Genomic DNA, 20239 nt, shown 5'->3' with positions numbered 1-20239 from the left:
CGTAGGAAACAGCTTATGTTTAGAAGGAAAAGATGAAATTACTTAAATGAGTTTTATGAAGTTTATTGTTAAAAAAATTCAAATTGAAAATCTAAGTTGATAGATTGAGAATTTTTATTACATAATAGATTAAATGTGTAAAATTTAAAAATTTTAATTAATTTTTAATATATTTTTAGATAGTTATTTTTATTAAAAAATTTTGATAAAAATTGAATTATAAATAGCATTTTAAATAATTTTTTATATATTATTAATCTTATTATTGAGTTTATAAATTTAGCTATTTGAATTTTTAATTAAGGATTTTATTAAATTATTTTTAATAAAAATTTTTATAAATTTCATTTAAAAAATTTCATCTAATTAAGTTTTATCTTACTTAAAGTTTACATAAAGTTTTATATAGGAAGATGAAGATGAAAATATAGAAAAGAAAAAAAAAATACGAAAGGGCATTGTTTCAAGAGATTTGTGATTCACATGTGGATTGTGTTAGTAGCTGTTAATTAGGATAATCATTATCCATTCAAAATGAAGATGGGACCATGCTTCCTTTAAATAAAAAAATGAATGAAAATACGTGATTTAATTTAAATATTTTATTCACCTCTTTTAAAAGGGTGGATTCTCGCAAGATTAAGAGTTTAAAAATTGATATTTACCATTTAAAATTCTTTAATTCTTCGTATCCCTTGGTCTCTTTTATAAAAAAAAAAAAAAGAAATACTTACAAATTTTCCCTAATACACCAATCTAGCTAATTTTAACTTCTCTGCCTTTTTCAAACAAGATTATGGATGTTATGCACGAATTTTTTTTCTATGACGTGGATTAAACAGTTTTGACTAATTTATTTTTACATGTTTGAAATATATGAATTAGCTTTTCTTTTCTTTTTTTTTTTTTTTTTAATTATGGCTGGGATGTGATCATAACCGACTCTAGCCCTTTCCCTTTTTTGATTTCCTTTCTTTCCTTTTGTGTGTTGAATTCGTGGGAAAGACTTAGATAAAATTTTTTAGATGAAATTCATGAAATTTATTACTAAAAATAATTAAATTAAAATTAAAATTAAAAATTAAAATTAATATATTGAAAGATTTTGTTATATAAATCGAGTATATAAAATTTGAAAAATTTTAAAAAATTTTGGTATATTTTTTAAAACAAATATTGCTAGTAAAAATATTAATAAAATTTTTATTGTTAAGTAAATATTGATTAAATTTTAATTAAAAATAATTTTTTAAATAATATTTTTACGTATTATTGATTTTCACATTAAATTCTATCAATCTACCAATTTAAATCTTTTATTAAAATTTTTATTAAATTATTTTTAAAAAACTTCACAAACTTTATCTAAAAAATTTTATGTCAGTGTCTTGAGCCACAATTTTCGATTCTATTTCTTTGGCTCCAAGACTTACCCTTTGTTTTTCATTTCAGATTTTCCTTGATTCCCAATTTTTTTTTTATCATTCCAAAGATTTTCAATCTAATTTTCCTTCAAAGTTTCAATTTTCTGATTTTTTATTTTATTTTTTCTAATTTTATTAAAATAAAGAAATATAATACATAAAAAATATAAAAAATATAAAATTTCGAACAGACCAACTCTTATTGGGGTCTCAAGGCCCAATCAAAAATTGAAAAATTCAATTAACAAATTTAAAGCTTAATTAATAATTCAAGGATAAAAAAGCAAATTTCGAGAGCCAACCAACAATTCAAAAGCTCCAGATATTAGACTTTAAACTTGGATAAATTTTGATTATAAACACGAGAGCCAAATTTAAGTTTAAATTCGAATTAAAATAAGCTTGAATTAAGCTTACTAAAAAAAGAAATTGAACTTATAATTCAATTCTAATTAATCCAAACTTTTCCAAGAACACTTCGAAATTCCAAAACAAAATGATTAGTATGTAATAACCACGCAGATGGGCCAATATTCAGCAATTATATTTAAGGAGAATTAAATATTTATTAAATATAAAATAATATTATTTTAACAGATTTTCATCACATATAAACAAAAATAAAAAAAATTATTATGTGATAAATTTAAAAATTATATATTTATTCGTTGTATGATAATATTATTTTAATTTTGATTGTTTTGATACCAAAGCAATGAAAGTGGCATTAATATTCTTCTCAAAGCTTCCTTTATCAAAAATATCTTGAAAGAATAATCTCAGAATATATCTTTCAAGTAGCTGCTATCTGGTTTTGTTTGAAAAAATTCATGTTGAACCCGTCTGGTGCAGGTGCCTTGTTTCCATCACATGCACTAGTTGCTTGCTGTATTTCCTTTTCAATGAAAGGCTCTTCCAACGCCCTAGCTTGGGCTTCACTCAAACTTTTGAGTTCGTAATCCAGCACAAATGGAGTGAACCCAGGTTTTTGATTAAAATGTGAGTGAAAGTAACCAACAACTGCATTTTTAACATCCCTGGCCCTGGCTGGAATAATTCAACACCATTGGCGCATAGTTTTCCATGAAACGTCCTCCTCCGTCTATTTGATTTATGCTGTCATATCAAATAAAAATAAATTTGTGTTGGGATCGATCCCTTCTTACAACCATTTGATTCTGTCTTTCTTACAAATTCTACAGCTCTATATTAAGATTGGCAATCCAACATGAATCCGTCGGATTTCGATGCAATATAATCTTATAAGAATTTTTTTTTTTTTTAAAATTTCAGGTTGGCTACCTTTTTTTTTTTTATTTAGAATTGGGATGGGGTCAGGTTCTAAACAAAACCCGCCCCACCCCTAACCCAATATATATAATTTTTTTATTATTTATTTTTTTTATATTTATATAAATTTATATATAAATTTAATTTTATAATTAAAATTTAAAAATAATATTTTATTAATTTTAGATTACATTAAATTTAAATAAAAACAATATTTTAATATCAAATAAAATCATATTTGAGTATTTATTATATACAGTAGGAATGAGTTCAAGACAAAAAAAACTCATTCCACTCCTACCCGTTGCCGTAAATTTGCTGCTATTGCTCTCTCTTCTATATTGTTGGAATCCCCATCTTCCATGTGCTTTTCAGCACTGTTAATTTCCTCCTCAAGTTCAGAAATTCTACCATTCACAACCAGATTTATTCATTGTTTTTGTTCCATTTAGCTTTTTCCAAACATCCACCTCGTTCCAAGTTATTGTCATAAGACATAGCTTTCCATGAAACCCTACTATTTTCAATAGTTGAAAGTTGAACCTCCTCGAGCCAATGAGAATAGAACCTAAAAGGCTTAGGACCACAATTCCTTTCTTCAGACCCTAAGCAAACATGATTACGATTAGCAAAAGGCTTTTTTTCAAAAAAATTTCCAAAGGAAATTAAAATACCGTGACATCAAAATTATTTTAGTTAATAGAACTAGAATACAAATAATCATGCATCAAGAGTAGTACCATTTAAGCCCAAGCTATAAAAACATTTTTATTTACACAGTTGGAAGCACGAGTCAATCCTGTTAATCTTCTGACAGCTTTTTAATATGATGAAGAAAGAGACTTTGGTAAGCAGATTGCTTGATACTTGGGAATTTCTTGAAGTTCCCCACAATGCAGACTAGGCATTTCTGTTCGATGAGCCAGACCCCCCCGGGAATTCCTTCCAGGGCCTGTTAAATTATTTTTTTTGGATTCCGTCATTTCACTGATTCGCTTGCTTTTGGAGAAGGAGTGCCACCCACCAGCTATAGAAAAGCAATCTCGAGCGGAGGATTTATAGCACTCTAGTACTTTTAATTGTTTCGAATGCATGCAGAAAGAAAAGTATGGTCCGAATTCTTATTTCATTTCATTCCCGCCCCTGTGAACTTTTCTTTAATTATCTCTAACAATTCAATCCATAAAACCTTCCTTTCTTTTTGATCATTTGGTGCATTAGGAAGATAGATTTGAAATCTGTTTGATAGTACCTTTCAATAACATAAATCAATCTGAACCAAAAAATTCTTCACCCCATATCCATAGTATACCGCCAGATGCCACTTTATCTCTTGGATAAATAACACATTAGGTTTGTGCTTTGACACTAGCTTCCTTATGGACTGTTAGACTATTTATTTACATAGAAATTGTGAATTAAACGCTTATACAAGTGTGTGCAAGATTGGTTAAATACATTGATCAAGAACAAAATCACAAATCAAAATTTATTTGTTGTTCTCAAATCGAAAATTATTGATCAAAAATCTAATAAATATCACATTAATTAATAAATTTATAATTTAAATATCGAATAAGCTATCGTATCATTAACCTAATTAAAAGTGCTTGGCCTACTTGGTCCACCTTTTGTTCCACTATTTCCTCAATGCTTTCTCTTACGTGCATGCAATTACCCCTTTCCTTGCATGCTCTTCCTCTTTTTACTTCTAACATATATAGGTGTCGCCACAACTTTCCTTGAAAGATTTTTCTAGTTAATTTGTACTGTTTTTTCTGTATAGAACTCACTGCATTTAACCAAAACAATAACCACTGCTACTGTTGGTGGTTTCTTGGTGTTGGTTTACGTGTGATTGTAGTCACTAATCTGGGGCTGTTGGTAAGAAAACATAGACTGATTTCTTGATTTTGTCTGATTTATTTATTGAGTTTTGTTAGATATTAAGATTGGATATAAATTGATCTTCTATGAAATTTAGATGATGATAAATTGATACTATAAAATGAGACGACAAAGTATCAACATAATAAATTTCATTTATTTAGCTATCAACATTCACTTATAATTTTTTTAATAAAGAAGTTATAATTTAAAAATAAAAAAAATAAAGTGTTCAGATTTAAATCAAGTATCATATTTTAAAAATAATTATATGAAATAATTGATCTAAACTAAAATCATTCTTGAAAACTATATTTTTCTGATGATTTTAAAGACTGACTTGTACGCTTTCTCATCATTGGAGGAAGTAATGTTTCAATAGAAATCAACCAACATATGACTAATGACTAATCATGGTTATTTATCAAAAAAACATATGACTAATGGTCATGTACCCAATAAATCGTAAGTAACTAATATTTTTTTTATATCCTTTTAAGTTAGGGTGAAAAGCGGTTTCCCATTTGAGTCAGATTGCAGGCGTTAAATAAGATTTACATTGGATTTATAAATTACCTGCTAGTAGCGAGAATCAGAGTTTAAACCTTACAAATGAAATGTATTCAATTTTTATTGATTCAAGTCAATCCCCGTTGCCAACTGCTTATCCTTTGATCCCTCATGGTGTATTATTGTTTTGATCTATTCTGCTACAGCATTGATAAACAGATAAGAAGTTAATGGTTGTGAGTAAACTCAATTAGTCAGTAGCCTTCATTGCAGGAATGTGTTGATGATTGATATATCTTTCACATTTTATAAATAGAGGAAAAGCTGAGAGAAATGTGAGATTTAAGTCTACAAATAATTTGTAGTAATGATCTGGCATTTTTTATGTGCAATTTGATTTTGAAATAAGGCAATGCAAAACCAAAAGTGAAATAATTCAAGCACATGAAAATGGATTAATCCACAGAATATTGAGGAAGCTGTTGGAAAAATGTGCTCCTAAAGACTGCATTTCTCATAGTTTGAAACGCAGAGAATTAGAGCAGTTGCATATATCTCGAAGGCCTCATCTGGCTTTCTTACATCAATATATACAGTATAAATTCTTACTTTTGATACGAGTACAGACGCCCATTTGACTAAGAATTATGCCACATGATCACATGAACAAATAATATGAATTAGAACTCAGAAGGTAGCTGATCTGAGGTTATTTTTGATCTTGAATTGAAGAAAACTACGTACTGACATAAAGCCTCAGAAATGAATGCAAGTATACATCTGACACAGCCTTTTTGTTTGGAGCAGCACGTATAATCCATTCTTCTTTCGGGAAATGAACTGTTACATCAGACAATTATGACAAATGGTTCAACAATAGAACTTCTGTAAATATGCCTATCTATACTAGAAAAGAGAACAAATCCTCTTGACTTTTCAAATCTGCATTAGTTCTTCAAAGGTATTCATTGCAGAAGCTGGCAATCCCAGAAACAAACTAATGCTTTTCTTATCTTTCTGATGAGGAAGGAAGAGAATAACTAGCTTTTCTGGCAAAGATACAGGCCCTGATGATATGGGTTCTCCCCATCCAAGGTCTATGGTGTAGAAAGATAGCTTAGACCAAGTTGTAAGCAGAACAATTCCAGCCAAAGAAGGCCTAGCTCTTGTTACTTCAAAATAGTCAATGGCTGATCTCATATACCTGTCTGTAGCCAATTTAACTGCCTGTTGGATTAATCCCACTGCAAAGGATAGCGGCTTCTCAACTAAGTCACCATCAGTAGCTAATGAGTATGTTAAAACAATCCCATTACCAGCAAAGCCTACAGGTAATGGAGGGATAAATCTTCGCCGTCCATCAACAGCGAAGAGGAGCTTAGTCTGTTGCTCAGAAATCAAGTTTAATGCTTGACACCGAGCTCTCCAGACAAAGCCTGCTAGGACTTCAAAGGTGGTGCATTTGGATAGAATTCCATCTTCTGTAGCTTTTTCCTTGAGTTGTTCAAGCATATCTGGGTCAAAAAGGAATGACTTGTAGAGCATTTCTTCTTCCGCTTCTTCGTATATCTTCAATCTCATCAAATTCATGGTGTGAAAATTCTATCACAGGTGGGTTCCGTGCTTTTAGAATGCTTCTTTCTAAAAATGGAGGGATCTTTAAGGGCAAGCCTCTGGTAACTTCACCCCATCCATTTACAAATTCCATAGCACCAATCCCATCTAGCATACAGTGGTTCATGCTCATTCCAATAGCTAATCCTCCACACTTGAATTTAGTCACCTGGAAGGCAAGATTCTTACCTCTTAGTTTCCATCAAAGAATGGTTTTGGGTTTGTTCAGAAGAAAGGAAAGAAGGAAATAAAAGTTACTATCAGATGCTGCTAGATTTGATGTAGTCTATAGAATTTAGTTACTTTTTTGAGTAAAAAACGAGCTACCATTAAACAACTCAAAGAAAAGCTTCTCGGACTTAGCCCAAGAGCAATAACCATTATCTCAGAATTTACATCTTGATTAACTGAATGTTTTGAGAGTAAAACTCACATGTCGGTTTCCTGAATTTCCTGCTCGACTCCGTACTTTATTACAAATTAAGAGATACGTGTTATGAACATGATCAGACTATGGGATTTCAGTGCCTGTTGTGTCCAATAAACCAAAATACACGAAAATCTGAATCTTTTGCCGAAACCGCCTTCCAAAATCATCGATAATACATGTTTCCTTGATGAATGGCCTTTTCCACATAAAATAGTATCAGAAACAGATGAAGGAAATGATTTGGAGCATTTAATCAACATTGGAGGGCCAATCATCATAAGGCGCAATTCCTTACTAGTGTTTTAGGCTTGAAAGACAGATTGGATTACATTGGATCACATGAAATCGATTAAACTTACATTGGAAACTAATTTTAAACATTTGTTAGTTCAAAAACTTTAAGCGGAGATGTGTTCATAATCTTAATCAAAATCTTACCCTGTTTAACAAGTTTATTCAGCAGAGAACGGCTGAGTCAAAAGGACTACAGTGCATACCTCTTCAAATATTCAATATTTGAATTGTAGCTAGCAAACTTTTATTGCACCTCCCCTGGAAGGAAAAATAGTTGATGTTTAACTAGGAGAAACTTGGTAAGCTACTGTACAATTTCAGGCTATAGAACTGGAAAAAAAAATGACAATTCAATATTTAATGACCTGGGCTGACAAGCAGCTTGTTAGGACTATGTAAACACCAACACACTCACTCAAAGTAGAATCTCGCAATCCCCATCATAAATAATCTCTAGTAAGCAAATTCTGTGATAAATCACTGGACAGTTCAACCGTAAGTCTCTTGATAGCCAACAGAAAACATGAGATGTCATAGCCAAATCTGAGGATTTCTTGTTCGTCCCTTTATTTGGACTCTGGAGCAGCCTGCTGCTTAAGATGACCCCATTTTTGGGGCTGCCAATACATGAATGGAAAATTAATGAATGCAATTCTTCGGCATCCTCTGTTTGAAATTAGAACATCAATGCTTGGATGAGTGGCAGTGGATGATTTATTCATGACAAGGAGGGACCATGTCTAGAGCAACCAATCTTATAGGCTACAGAATTGATTTGCACCACTTTTACTACTAGAAATGCATTCACTGGTTGATTATAACTAAATAGTTAAATACAACTTGAACAAATTCAAGTTAAAAAAAAAAAACCTAAAAATAATGAAAATTGAAGCCCGTTCAGCAATAAAGTACTACAAGAGTCGCTAACTCATGTTAGTCATATGGTACACAATTCCACCTATTGAACATCTAAAATGACTACTCCAATTTGTAATTGTATGAGAATAGCAAATGAAATCCCAGGAGGAAGAAAAATTACCGATGACTGCACATATCTCACATGTTTTACATGGTCATATAATTCCACAAGTGAACTAAGCATCATCATCCCCATCCACATCTTTATCAGCAGCACCACCTGCATCAGCATTCTCCTCGCTTTCCTCTGTTTCCTCATCCTCATCAGACATGTTATTTATCACTTCTGTAATAACGTCCTTAACCTCAGCTTTTCTGTGCATCAAATCCAGATCGAAGTGCATACCTGATACAATTGAAATCTTATAATTAGTATAGAAAATTATTATTGTAACTTAAATATTTTAATAACTAAAGGTAAACCTACCCAGTTGCCGAAGAATATCAGATAATGTTGCCTGAATCACAAACAGAAAAAAATTTTAGCACTACAATATTGAATTTAATCATTTAATCTCCAAATTACAAGGATAAAGACAATACTTACGGTGTTGAAGTCCACTTTTTTTAGAATATCTACCACTACATCATGAATCTCTTCCCTGCTAGGCTCTGCTTTAGGCTTCTTCCCACTTTTGCTTTTACCTGTCATAACAGCATAAACTCAAAGGATTAGAATAAAAAAAATCAATAAATGCAAAAAACCACTTAAGATATCCCTAGCCTAGAAGCTTTTCTTTTGATAATATCCACGGATAAACACATCCAAATTTAGTAAAACCTTATGAACACAAGCCTGAGTAAACATGCACAACATTTCAACAGTATAGCTAGAGAAATCTACCTTGAGTCTTGGCAAAAACCTTTGCAGGTGACTTGTTTGTTTGCTTCTTGCCAGCAACCTTGTCTTTGGTGGAGAAACTGCCATCCTTAGTGCTTTCCTTTTCAACCTTCTGCTTTTTTGATGCAGTACCCTTCGATTTGGAGCCAGAAGTCCCATCACCATCACAAGCACCTTGTTTTGAAGCTGACCCAGAAGATTTTCTGCTAGATTTTGCAGGGGTAAGCTTCTTTCCAGATGTAGATTTATCCTTGCTTTTTGACTCTGGACTTTCCACTGCAATCTTTTTTGAAGTACCTTTTTTGCTTGACTTGTTGGGTTCATCTTCTTCCTCTGATTTCGTCTCTTCATCACCACTGACTTCATTCAATGTAGTGTCAGCATCATCTTCATGAGAATCTTTAGTGACAGGGGATTCAACTTTATCATCTTCATCTTTTTCCTCAGCTTTGGATGATCGCTTATGCTTTTTCCCACCTTGGGGTGTTCTTTGTCGCTTCTGTAGAGCAAAATTGGAAACAAAATAACAAGCATCAAGCACTCTCAGCCAACAATGCCACAAATATTAAAAAAAGTCAGAGACAAATAAATAGATAAAAATGAGAGAAAAGTTCTCATTCTCGAGCAGCAATGGCCAGCTAGATTTCTGCAGCACATCCTTATTTGAGAGTTTAGACAGAAAATATGTGAAACTGCAATCCAAGCTTCACCCAAACAAAAACATGTAAAAGCTTTTATTTCTCCAAAAATGAAACAGTGGAAGTCAATCTACCAAATTAAGAATTTATTAAAACTACATTGACTAAAAAATAAAGACTGGGAACTTGGATAGTGGATAGACATTGCTGTGATGATCAGGTTTCCTAAAGTGCCCATGTTAGACACATATAGAACACACATGGACATAGTCACATAGATACGATGTCTTAACCCTCCAAACATAAGAAAAAACTGAGCATGCTTGTGTATGACACTTACAAGTTCCAACACTCATTTTCAAGTGCAATAAACATTGTTAAATGCATATCAAAGTGAAATTCTCACCGTGAACCTTGGGAAAGATGATAATGAACAAATCACAAGATTCAGGAAAATAAAAAGATGCAGACAAACTAATAATAACTAAAAAACCAAAGATAACTCATGAATTACCAGGTGAAACAAACTTTATACTGAATCCACAAAGGACCATGGAAGGACCAATATGGAATGAGCAAAAAACCTCACAAACATGATGACAAACTTCATGAACAAATTACAGAAAAAATATCTCCATGACTGGACGAAAAACAATATATGAAATGCACATCACTATATTCACTACTACATGAACAATACAAAACAAAGAGATTTTAAAAAATTAGACCATACGCGCAGCAGCCAATGAGTAGGGAAGTGGTACAAAAGGCTAAATAGGGATGCAAGTTCAAGTCTTGAGAGCACCAAACTTCAATTGGCGGAGATTAATCAATGACCCTCACAGAGAACATGAAAAATTGACAATTCTAAAACTTCATTCTTATTGGCAAAAAAAAAAAACAATTTTATCAATTTTAATGATACCATTAACGAATGATCGGTTTAATGATATCACATTAGACCAGCATATCTATAAAAAACCTTTTCAAAGCAGAACTTTAGCACTCAAGCTTAAATCATTCGTTCTTATGGTTAACAACACCAAAAATTAACCACACCACACTCATCATAAGAATTATAAACTCAGCACAGAAGAAGAGGTAAAAATGATACACAATAAAAGAAAATTTTAAACAGAAATAACATGGAATTAATAAATTTAAAAATACAAAATTGCACAGCAATACATGCAGAACCAAACGCTAGTCCACAATTATAGGTGCATAGAGTAGACAACAAAAAGATATATATCAAAAGGGAATACAAACAAACAAGACAAACCTTAGCTAATGTATCTGATGCTTCCCCAGAACCAATGTTTTTGTTTGGTGTAGCTCTACGCTTTTTACCCTTCTGAAACAAGACAAATAAAGAATCTCATTCAGTCCCAAACTTACAGTTAATCATGCCAAATACTCCATAACAAGCAAAAGAATATGAAATAAAATTGTACCTGTTCCTTGTCAGCAAGTAGAATGTCAGTTGTAGCATGGGGAGATTCCAGAAATTCCAACAATTTGGCAGAGAGTTCCTCCTGAAAAAAGAAATGAGTTATTCCCAAATAAACAAGCAAATTACTACATAAAAATATTACACTGCATATATTTCTTACTGACCTTTCTTGCAGTGGCCCTGACAATTGGAATATTCAGCAAATCACAGAAATCAACCAACTTTTCTTTAACACATTTCTCAATTTTTTCCTTTACTTTTGCCTTTTGTTTTTCCTGCTGAAAAGATAAAAAAATAATGGGCATGAACAAGACTTCATTTAATGAATAGCAGCTTATACACAGTCAAGCATAAGCAATGTATCTTCAATTAAACCTACTTTTACTAAATCCAATAGGAGAATCTTACATGTGGACAACACAACAGGGAAAAGAAATGAATAAAACCAACTTTCATAGGATCAAAGAAAATACCTCATTCTCAACCCAAACATAGCCCGAAAATTGGCCAATGTTTCTCTTCAAACTGTGAGGCTGTAAAAGTTAAAAAAATACAATAAATACATAAAAAAGTATCATTGAACAACAAAGGAAGATAGCTCAATTACCTTTGCTTTCTTTCCAAATAGTATCATGTGAAGCATCTGCAGATTATCATCAGGTTTTTTCTTCGACAACTTGAAAGCCACTGAAACAGTTTACAACATCAGAGAAAAAAAATAGGCCAGACTCTGCTGTAACACCAAGTTGAATAAGCACGTAAACAACACTGTTTCAAAGAAAATGACATCCCAACAATAGGATTAGAATCTAATCTATCTGTCATCCAAGACAATCTTGACTTGAAAGTCAAAAATTAGATGAAAACTGCAGAGATAAGAAGTAAACACTAAATATTGTTACTAGTCAAATACCATTATACCATCAACTTCACAAGCAATTCAAGTACCTACAAAACTCCCCCTAAGCACGGCAATCCATAATGAAACTATTGGTATGAACTCCTGATACCCAAAAATTGAACAAAGAAGGCACGAAGAGACAATAGTTGCAAACTTTATCAGCAAGTATTAAATAAGCTATCATAACAGTTCAAAAGGCTTGACATCTGCCCATTCTTACAAAATTCTTACAAACTGCACATGGCAACAGGTGTCACCTCAGTTTTAACATTGGTTAATGCCATTACTTACATCTTCATTGACAGGTTTTATGGAGACTGATTTTTCTGCTTTTACAAATGTGAACCCAATTCATAACTAATAACCAAGCCTCAGATATTTTACAGCATCCAACAAAACGCATGCCCTTCACATAGTGTTAAAAAGGACTAAATTTAACCAAGTTCTAAGCCGTACTCAATTTATAATCTTGACTACATTGCTGTCGTCATGAATTTAATACAGAATAGAAGCACTGTCAAATCCCATGAAATTCAAAGAAAACATATAGTAATGCATAGTAAAACATTTAAGAAAGAGAAGAGACGCATACCATTTGGAATATCTTTAAGCCGAGTACCAGGACCCTGAAAGCACGGGATATTCCAAAAACAATCAAAACACAGAAACAACAGACAATAAAAAAGGGGGTACAAAGCAAATAAAATCATTAACCAAAGACAATACCTTTTCAATTGACAAAGCTTTGGCAGAGGAAGACCTGGCAAGGGAAGGAGCCGAGTACCTTTCGACGACTTTCCTTTCCCTAGTAGGCCTGTCACTACTCGGCGTAACAGGCTCTTTCTTCTCAGCCGAACGTCGTCGTGGTGTCCTGGAGCTTCGCTTTCTTCTATTACCTTTGGCACTTTTGGTCCCTTCTTCTTCGTTCTCTTCTTCCTCCTTAGTTTCCTCAGCTTTCTCTTTTTCTTCTTCCTCTTTCTGTTCAACTTCCTTCTTTTCCTCACTTTCCCGACAAACTTCTTTCTCGGAAATCTCCTTACTTTCCTCCTCTTTTTCTTTCTCTTTCTCTTCTTTAACCTCCTCTTTTGCGTTAACCGGAGCAGCCGCCTCCTCTTCGTCCGGTTTCTTCTCGTCTAGGGTTTCCGTCGCCATAGAAACCACCAATCAAACAGCGAAATCCCGTTTCCCCCTAAAACCCTAAATTGAATCAAACCCTAAAAGATCGAGAGAGAGAGAGAGAGAGAGAGAGAGAGAGAGACAGAGAGAGTAGAGAGTACCTATGGTGACTGGTCCAGTGCTATGAAATGACAAACAAGTGTTTGGTGTTTTGACTTTTGTTTGCTTGGATTTGGAGGGCAAATTTGAGATAAGGAATAATAAATTTCGACAGGGCGCGCGAGGGAGATGAGTAGAAGAGGGAGGAACGAGCGGGCTACCGAAGACTTTCTTTGGGGAAGAGCGGGCTTTGGTTTTTTTTCTTTTTAATTTTATTTTTACCATGCAAATTTTGCAAAACTTTATTTGCAAAATTTTTACCGCCAAAACGAATCCGTTTTGATTTTTTTTAGTTATGATTAAAAGTTTAAACTCGCATTAAAATTGATTTTAATTATGAATTCGAATTAATTTTATTTTTATATTTTAAGTATTTAAATCAATTAATATTAACTCCACGATTATTAAATTATTTAAAATTATGAATTAAAAAAATTACATTTATAATATATATTTTATAATTTATAATTTATTTTAAAAACTTTTTATTCTAATAAATGAATAAAATATTACGAATATAAAATTTTTTAAATTTATAAATTTTAAATGTTAATTCTAATAATATATTAATTAATTTTAAAAAAAAGTCAATAAATTTATAATATTTTTAGTGTTCAATTTAATGAACAAAATAATTTGCACTTACAAACAGTCCAAAATTCTAGAATGATTCTTCCCTATCTATACAGTGAATAATGAAAATATCAGAGTAGTTCTAAATCTTGGTGCTTAACATTCAAAGGCGGTTAGTGTTAGTACCTGGTTTTGGGATAAATTATTACTGATTTTCATGGTAGAGAAAGATTTTCATGGTAATTATTGATTTGTTTAAGGAAAGTAAAGCTTTGACAGCAAAAAGTTGGGTTGGGATTGGACTTTGGGATCTGGACATGACTTGAATGACCAAAGCTCTTTTGGAAGCTACCTACCCAACCCAACTCAAATCATATTGGGTCTTGAATCCAACCCTTCTTTCTCATTTTCTAAAATTAACGAAATTTAATTCAATTTATTTATTTAATTATTTTTAACAGTTTACATTTAAATATTTATATCTCAAAATTTATAATTTTTTGTTTTTTTTTTTAAATTACGATCTTCTTTATACCAAGATAATAAATTAAAAAATAAATTTTAAAATAATTCTTCGTTTCTTTACTTATTCTGCCTACAACCACAAATTAAACATATTGACGCTCGATTTTTTATTTTCTTTGAATCCTGATAATTATAACTAAAATAAATGAAAATTATTAGTTAGACCGTACCACTCATTTATCATTTGATAATGGCAAACTCTTACTATTGCCCTACTGGCCATTAAGACATTCTTAAATTTGAAGTTCAATAATGTATTAGTGCTTAAAATTATATTTAATAATTTAAAATACAATATAATAATATGATATAAATATAATAAAAATAAAATAAAAAATTAATATGATTTAAATTTTGATGATAATATATATAAATTTAATAAAATAAAATAAAATATTTTATATTTTAAAATCCACGTAAATTATAAAACATAATTTTATGCAAAATATATTATGAATATAAAAATTTTAATATTTTACACAAAATTCACTTAAAATCATCGGGACAATGTTTTTCATTTTGTGCATTCAAGCCCAAAACAGTCAAATCTTTGTGTTTGGAACGTTGGGCTTATATATCGAACCCATTTATACGGTTAAAAATTGAGACATGTGGAAAGGGTCCGACAAGCCCATAGTTCTTGACTACCGGCCCAAATATGACCCTTGTTCTTAATATAAACCCTAGTTGTTTATCTTTTGCTTTTACGTTCTTTGTAGGGTTTTCCTCCGCCGTTCTTACTCAACAACAAAAGCTTGGAAGAACCGTAAGGAGGTGCAAAAAATGGTAAAATCCGAAACCCCATTTCAACTACGTTTCTTTCATTTTCTGCTTGCTTTCGCCTTAGGTGCTGTTCACTGAGCTTTTTTTTTTTTTTTAATTTTGAGATTTAATATTATATCGAATCTTAAAAGAGTGTCACAAAAAGATTCAAAACCATGATCTAACATGATTTTATATTTGGCCTTTCATACAGTCGATCTCAGAGTTATGGGATATAAGGCTTAGATTGGTGTTGTTGTAATATTGTATGGAATGTAGTTAGAGGATTATCACCTGAGAAACTTATTGTAAATTCCTGGGTTAGATGACATTTTTAACTTTCTAGGGAAAATGATCATTTTATTGGAAATGGTTTGATCTATGACAGCTATTATTATGATGTAGTGAACAGTGATTACATTGAAAGATTTAAGTCTTAGTTTACCTTAAAGAACTAATGTTTGTGTCGGTCAATAAGTTTTGAAGAAGCTTTGGCACTGTAGGTCGTTTGGGGAAATTCTCCCTGTAGATATTGAGTTCCCGAAATAAAGCAAGGGAAGTTTATTGATTGTTTAAAGAATTTCTTAGTGATTCTGGTGATATAAGTTTGATGGTTTAAATCTAGTTACGTATTGATGTTCTTGTTTAAAGGGGTTTATCTTTGTGTTTTATTTACTTTGTTGTTAAATGCAGGCCCCAAAGAGAGGTGGAAAGGCGGCTGTGCCCGCCAAGAAGAAACAAGTAATTTTCATTACTTTGTTAATCATCTGAACCCTAAAATAATTTGATTGAGGCCTCACTATTTGTTAATTCTTTTAATTTTGGAAAATAGGAGAAGGTTGTCAATCCATTATTTGAGAAGCGTCCAAGGCAGTTCGGTATTGGAGGGGCTCTACCCCCAAAGAAAGATTTGCATCGATTTGTGAAGTGGCCTAAGGTCGTTCGCATTCAAAGGAAAAAGAGGATCCTTAAGCAGAGGTTGAAGGTGCCACCAGCATTGAACCAGTTTACCAAGACTCTTGATAAGAACCTTGGTATGCAATAAAATCTTCACTTGTTTCTATGTATGTATTAGATCCATGAATTTTAGTTTGAGTGAATTATGGATTTCTCAATGGTTATTTTATCTACCCTTTGATTAGTTCTTTGGTTAAAAGAAACTTATTCCCCAAAGTTTAATAGAAAATACACTTATTGTCTTTAGTTTAGAAAACACCCTCATATTGTGTGGGTTTTGATGAAAAATACATTAACCCCTGAGAGGTGCTATTTACCATTTTAAGTTTAAATGAAAAGACAAATGTTTTTTTTTTTCTTTTCATTCTTAATTTTTTAGCTTTACGTCCGTGTTTTATTTTGTTCCCTTTCTGTTTTATTTCATTCTTCATTTCACGTCCTATTGCAGCAACAAGCCTGTTCAAGTTGCTCCTCAAGTACAGGCCAGAGGACAAGGCAGCCAAGAAGGAGCGTCTCCTGAAAAGAGCCCAGGCTGAGGCTGAAGGAAAGGCTCCAGAGTCTAAGAAACCAATTGTTGTGAAATACGGACTTAACCATGTTACCTACCTTATTGAGCAGGTTGCCCTCTATTTTCTTTATATTCATCAGTTTAGCTACTGTGGTACTGTGCTTTTTCTTTATTGCAAAGTTCTTTAATAATGATCTTTTTTACTATTTCCTCTGCAGAATAAGGCACAATTGGTTGTTATCGCTCATGATGTGGATCCCATAGAGTTGGTAGTCTGGCTCCCTGCTTTGTGCAGAAAGATGGAGGTCCCTTACTGCATTGTCAAGGGGAAAGCACGTTTGGGATCGGTAGTTGTCTTTCAGATCTGTGTGCTTTTCTGCCAATTGTAGAGTTAAGTGAGCAGGTTACTTATTTGTGTTTATACTACTGCAGATTGTCCACAAGAAAACTGCATCTGTCTTGTGCTTAACCACAGTTAAGAACGAGGATAAGTTGGAGTTCAGCAAAATCCTCGAGGCTATCAAGGTTAGATTACAATTTACACCTGCAATATTTTTATATAATTTCTGTTCAAGTTATGCATCACATGATTAACTTGTAACTTATGTTGCAGGCAAACTTCAACGACAAGTATGATGAGTACAGGAAGAAGTGGGGAGGTGGTATCATGGGCTCCAAGTCACAGGCCAGAACTAAGGCAAAGGAGAAGCTTCTTGCAAAAGAGGCTGCCCAGAGGATGACTTAGGAATACCATTGTTTCCTTTCAAAGTAACTTTAGTTGTGTTTTTATTTTTAAATGGTCATGTGTCAGCTGCAATCTCATGTTACTCTTTTTCTGGAGGAATATTTATATCCTATCTAGTTGAACTTTCAAAATAGCTCCTCTTTGTGATGAAGTTTTGTTCGTTTCTAATGAATTATAAATTATGAGGGCTGCTGACCATCTAATATGGGCCTTGTTTGGTATCAACAATCTGTTATTTTGCTGCCAATTTGGGCCAAAAACAACTAAGCAGTGAGATTGAATTGATGTTCTTCCCTGGGTAGCCAATTCAACATTTATGCTCTGTGTTATTTGTGAAGTAAGAGTTGGAAAAAGTAACGGTTTTTGAGTAGGGAATAACGGATCGAATTAGAATCAAAATTATATTTGATTCAAATTAAATTTTATTGATTTGATTTATTAATTTTTTTTAATTTTTATATATTATTTTAATATAAAATTTTAGATATATTTTGATATAAAATTATTATTTGTATTTTATAAAAATTTAACAATATATATATTTTGATTTGATTCGATTTTTTTAAATTTTTTATTTCTTAATTCAAAATTTAAATTTAATATTTTAATTTAATTCAAATCGAACATTAAAAAAAAAAAATTCAAATCATACATTAAATCGATTTTAAAATGTTTTGGATTTTTTTTTCACCCCTAATGTTGAGCTTCTTCTTCGCAAGCGTTGGGCACCCAAAAAAAGTTGTAATATCCTTTTATATACAAGTCTTGTCTATATATTTTCTCGTTTATATGGTTAAAAAAAAAAAAAAAATTACCTTACTAGTCAATGCAGAACGTTCCTATGTTTTCAATATTTGTTCCTGGTGGGTACAAGAATGAAAAGTCGAGGGAAGACATTAAACAATTAGAATAGAGGGAAAACAGGAAAGAAAGAAGCGTTTGGCTTAATATATAATTCTTCAAACTTCGAAAGTTGCCTAACCATGGGATGATTATTCAGTTCAATTTGACCCTAGTGTTTTGCAGATTGTTGACAACAGGTTCAATAACACAAGTTGAATTAACATTTAGATGCACCTAAGCAATTCCATAACCTACCACTCTGTTCTTTTAAGGTTAGGGTGACCTTTTCCAACATGTCATATATCTCTTCTGAACAAGGGTGCCTACCATCACCGATCATGAATTCATGGACAATGTTATCCACTTCAATCAAACTATGGCCGGGGTTCCTCACTATCTGTCCATCTTTCAGAATCTTTCTAATCCTAGCTACATCATCCCAACGTTTCTTTGCAGCATAAATATTCGATATAAGAACATAGTTTCCATCATTAGATGGTTCCAAAACCATCAGCTGTTGCATTGCAGCCTCAGCTAGCTCAACATTAGTAGTAGCAGCACAGGCATTCAGCAAAGTTCCCCACAAAACTGCGTTAGGTTCCATTGGCATGTTTATTATAACCTCGTAAGCCTCATTCAAGAGTCCTGCCCTGCATAAGAGGTCCACCAAGCATCCATAATGCTTGATGTTAGGCTCAATCTCGTAATCCTTTCTCATTGAATGAAAAATCTCCTTTCCTTTCTCCACCAACCCTGAATGACTACAAGCAGACAAAACCGCAATTAACGTGATTCCATCTGGCTTTACTCCACTCCCTTGCATTTCCATAAATCTATCAATCGCTTCAATCCCATAACCATGGATTGCAAGTCCCCCAATCATAGCATTCCAAACATAGACGCCTTTACAAGGCACAGTCTGAAAAACTTGAGAAGCTTTGTCAACGTGACCACATTTAGCGTACATGTCAATGAGAGCAGCACCAAGCTTTGGATTCAAAAATATTCTCTTCCTATTGGTATATTCATGCACCCATTTACCTATTTCCAAAGCTCCCAAATTAGCACAAGCTGAGAGTACACAAACCAAAGTCAATTCATTTATTTCAACCCCAGAATTCTTCATTTGATAAAATAACTCAATCCCTTCTTTATACCTCTTTTGCTTCACATAACCAGTTATAATCCCAGTCCAAGTAACCACATTTTTCTCAGGCATCCTATCAAACAACAACCGGGCAGATTCTACATCACCAAAAGAACAATAAAACGTTATCAAAGAAGTTAACGAATGTATCTCTAAACTAAATGTTTTGTATTTGACAACCAGGGAGTGGACTCCCTTTCCTTGTTTAAGACCATTACAAGCCTTTAAAAGAAATGGGTAAGTAAAATTATCGGGGTTAAGGCCCTGGAATCTCATTTGACTATAAAGGTAAACTCCTTTACGACCCAAATTATTTGTTCCGTAGCCTTTAATCATGGTGTTGAAAGCAAACGTGGAAGGCTGGGTTATTTGGTCGAAAACCAGGCAAGCATAGGGGAGATTGGCAGAGCCAACCAAGGCTTCGATAAGTTTGGAAAGGTGTCTATCGGCTTGGTTTTGAAGTGAGGTTTTGATGATTTGGGCATGAACTTGCTTGAATTGGATTAAATTGGTGCATTTCTTGAGGATTTGAAGATGGCTGGGATTATAATCATTATTGGAGGTGGGTGCTGCTGGTTGTTTTGAACCCTTTGATGGGGAGGGGAGACGGTTAGCGGCTGAAACCTTGAGCATCTGGCTTTGGGTTAATAGTGAACTCGAAAACAGTTCTTGCGTTTCGACGACTTATCAGAAAATCTTTGTCT

General features: G+C 32.6%; 2 protein-coding genes and 2 pseudogenes across 10 annotated transcripts; 1 reads left to right on the top strand and 3 right to left on the bottom strand.

Annotated features, from left to right (window-relative positions):
* Positions 1-5593: 5593 nt before the first annotated feature.
* LOC111289387 (omega-hydroxypalmitate O-feruloyl transferase pseudogene) lies at positions 5594-7955 on the bottom strand (annotated as a pseudogene). The gene is made up of 3 exons (XR_016346602.1): positions 7815-7955; positions 7159-7707; positions 5594-6894 (listed from the first exon to the last, which is right to left on the bottom strand). The product of XR_016346602.1 is annotated as an omega-hydroxypalmitate O-feruloyl transferase pseudogene (transcript).
* LOC111289386 (DEK domain-containing chromatin-associated protein 1-like) lies at positions 7929-13690 on the bottom strand. Of its 6 annotated transcripts, none has more exons than XR_016346601.1 (12): positions 12927-13690; positions 12793-12826; positions 11907-11986; positions 11773-11832; positions 11464-11577; positions 11301-11381; positions 11129-11200; positions 9212-9707; positions 8915-9012; positions 8795-8825; positions 8489-8713; positions 7929-8066 (listed from the first exon to the last, which is right to left on the bottom strand). XR_016346601.1 is itself a non-coding variant. In XM_022880382.2 (12 exons), exons 2-12 carry the CDS (start codon positions 13350-13352, stop codon positions 8544-8546), a joined length of 1662 nt encoding a protein of 553 aa, XP_022736117.2. In that variant the 5' UTR covers positions 13353-13389; positions 13478-13684; the 3' UTR covers positions 8234-8543. The 6 variants fall into 6 exon arrangements, 4 of the variants coding, with proteins under 4 accessions (XP_022736117.2, XP_089624655.1, XP_089624654.1 ...); XR_016346600.1 differs by lacking the exon at positions 7929-8066 and adding an exon at positions 8097-8115; XM_022880382.2 differs by lacking the exon at positions 7929-8066 and having other exon boundaries at positions 8234-8713; positions 12927-13389; positions 13478-13684.
* A 1589-nt stretch (positions 13691-15279) lies between these two features.
* On the top strand, positions 15280-17748 carry LOC111291189 (large ribosomal subunit protein eL8y). 2 transcript variants are annotated; one of them, XM_089768526.1, is made up of 6 exons: positions 15280-15359; positions 16029-16076; positions 16168-16369; positions 16741-17147; positions 17233-17325; positions 17414-17748. In XM_089768526.1, the coding sequence occupies exons 4-6, from the start codon at positions 17100-17102 to the stop codon at positions 17543-17545; spliced, it is 273 nt and encodes a 90-aa protein (XP_089624652.1). In that variant the 5' UTR covers positions 15280-15359; positions 16029-16076; positions 16168-16369; positions 16741-17099; the 3' UTR covers positions 17546-17748. The 2 variants fall into 2 exon arrangements, with proteins under 2 accessions (XP_089624652.1, XP_089624653.1); XM_089768527.1 differs by lacking the exon at positions 15280-15359 and having other exon boundaries at positions 16023-16076; positions 16741-16910; positions 17019-17147.
* Positions 17749-18469: 721 nt separating this feature from the next.
* LOC111289619 (pentatricopeptide repeat-containing protein At5g66520 pseudogene) lies at positions 18470-20187 on the bottom strand (annotated as a pseudogene). The gene has a single exon (XR_016346598.1). The product of XR_016346598.1 is annotated as a pentatricopeptide repeat-containing protein At5g66520 pseudogene (transcript).
* Between the last annotated feature and the right edge of the window lie 52 nt (positions 20188-20239).

This window comes from Durio zibethinus, chromosome 11 (assembly GCF_047325235.1).
Source record: "Durio zibethinus cultivar Kanyao isolate XHJ-2024 chromosome 11, ASM4732523v1, whole genome shotgun sequence".
NCBI lineage: Eukaryota > Viridiplantae > Streptophyta > Magnoliopsida > Malvales > Malvaceae > Durio > Durio zibethinus.
Note: the sequence above shows the minus strand (reverse complement) of the source record. Positions and strands in the feature narration are given on the sequence as shown.

What these genes read in the sequence shown, in the direction of transcription:
- LOC111291189 (XM_089768527.1), top strand. Translation starts at nt 16,023, where the DNA reads ATGCAGGCCCCAAAGAGAGGTGGAAAGGCGGCTGTGCCCGCCAAGAAG. An exon ending in GGAAAGCACGTTTGGGATCG is followed by an intron (nt 17,148 to 17,232) that starts GTAGTTGTCTTT and finishes ATACTACTGCAG; the next exon opens with ATTGTCCACAAGAAAACTGC. An exon ending in AAATCCTCGAGGCTATCAAG is followed by an intron (nt 17,326 to 17,413) that starts GTTAGATTACAA and finishes CTTATGTTGCAG; the next exon opens with GCAAACTTCAACGACAAGTA.
- LOC111289386 (XM_089768528.1), bottom strand. Translation starts at nt 13,352, where the DNA reads ATGGCGACGGAAACCCTAGACGAGAAGAAACCGGACGAAGAGGAGGCG. An exon ending in AAGCTTTGTCAATTGAAAAG is followed by an intron (nt 12,827 to 12,926) that starts GTATTGTCTTTG and finishes CCGTGCTTTCAG; the next exon opens with GGTCCTGGTACTCGGCTTAA. An exon ending in ATGTTTGGGTTGAGAATGAG is followed by an intron (nt 11,578 to 11,772) that starts GTATTTTCTTTG and finishes TTATCTTTTCAG; the next exon opens with CAGGAAAAACAAAAGGCAAA.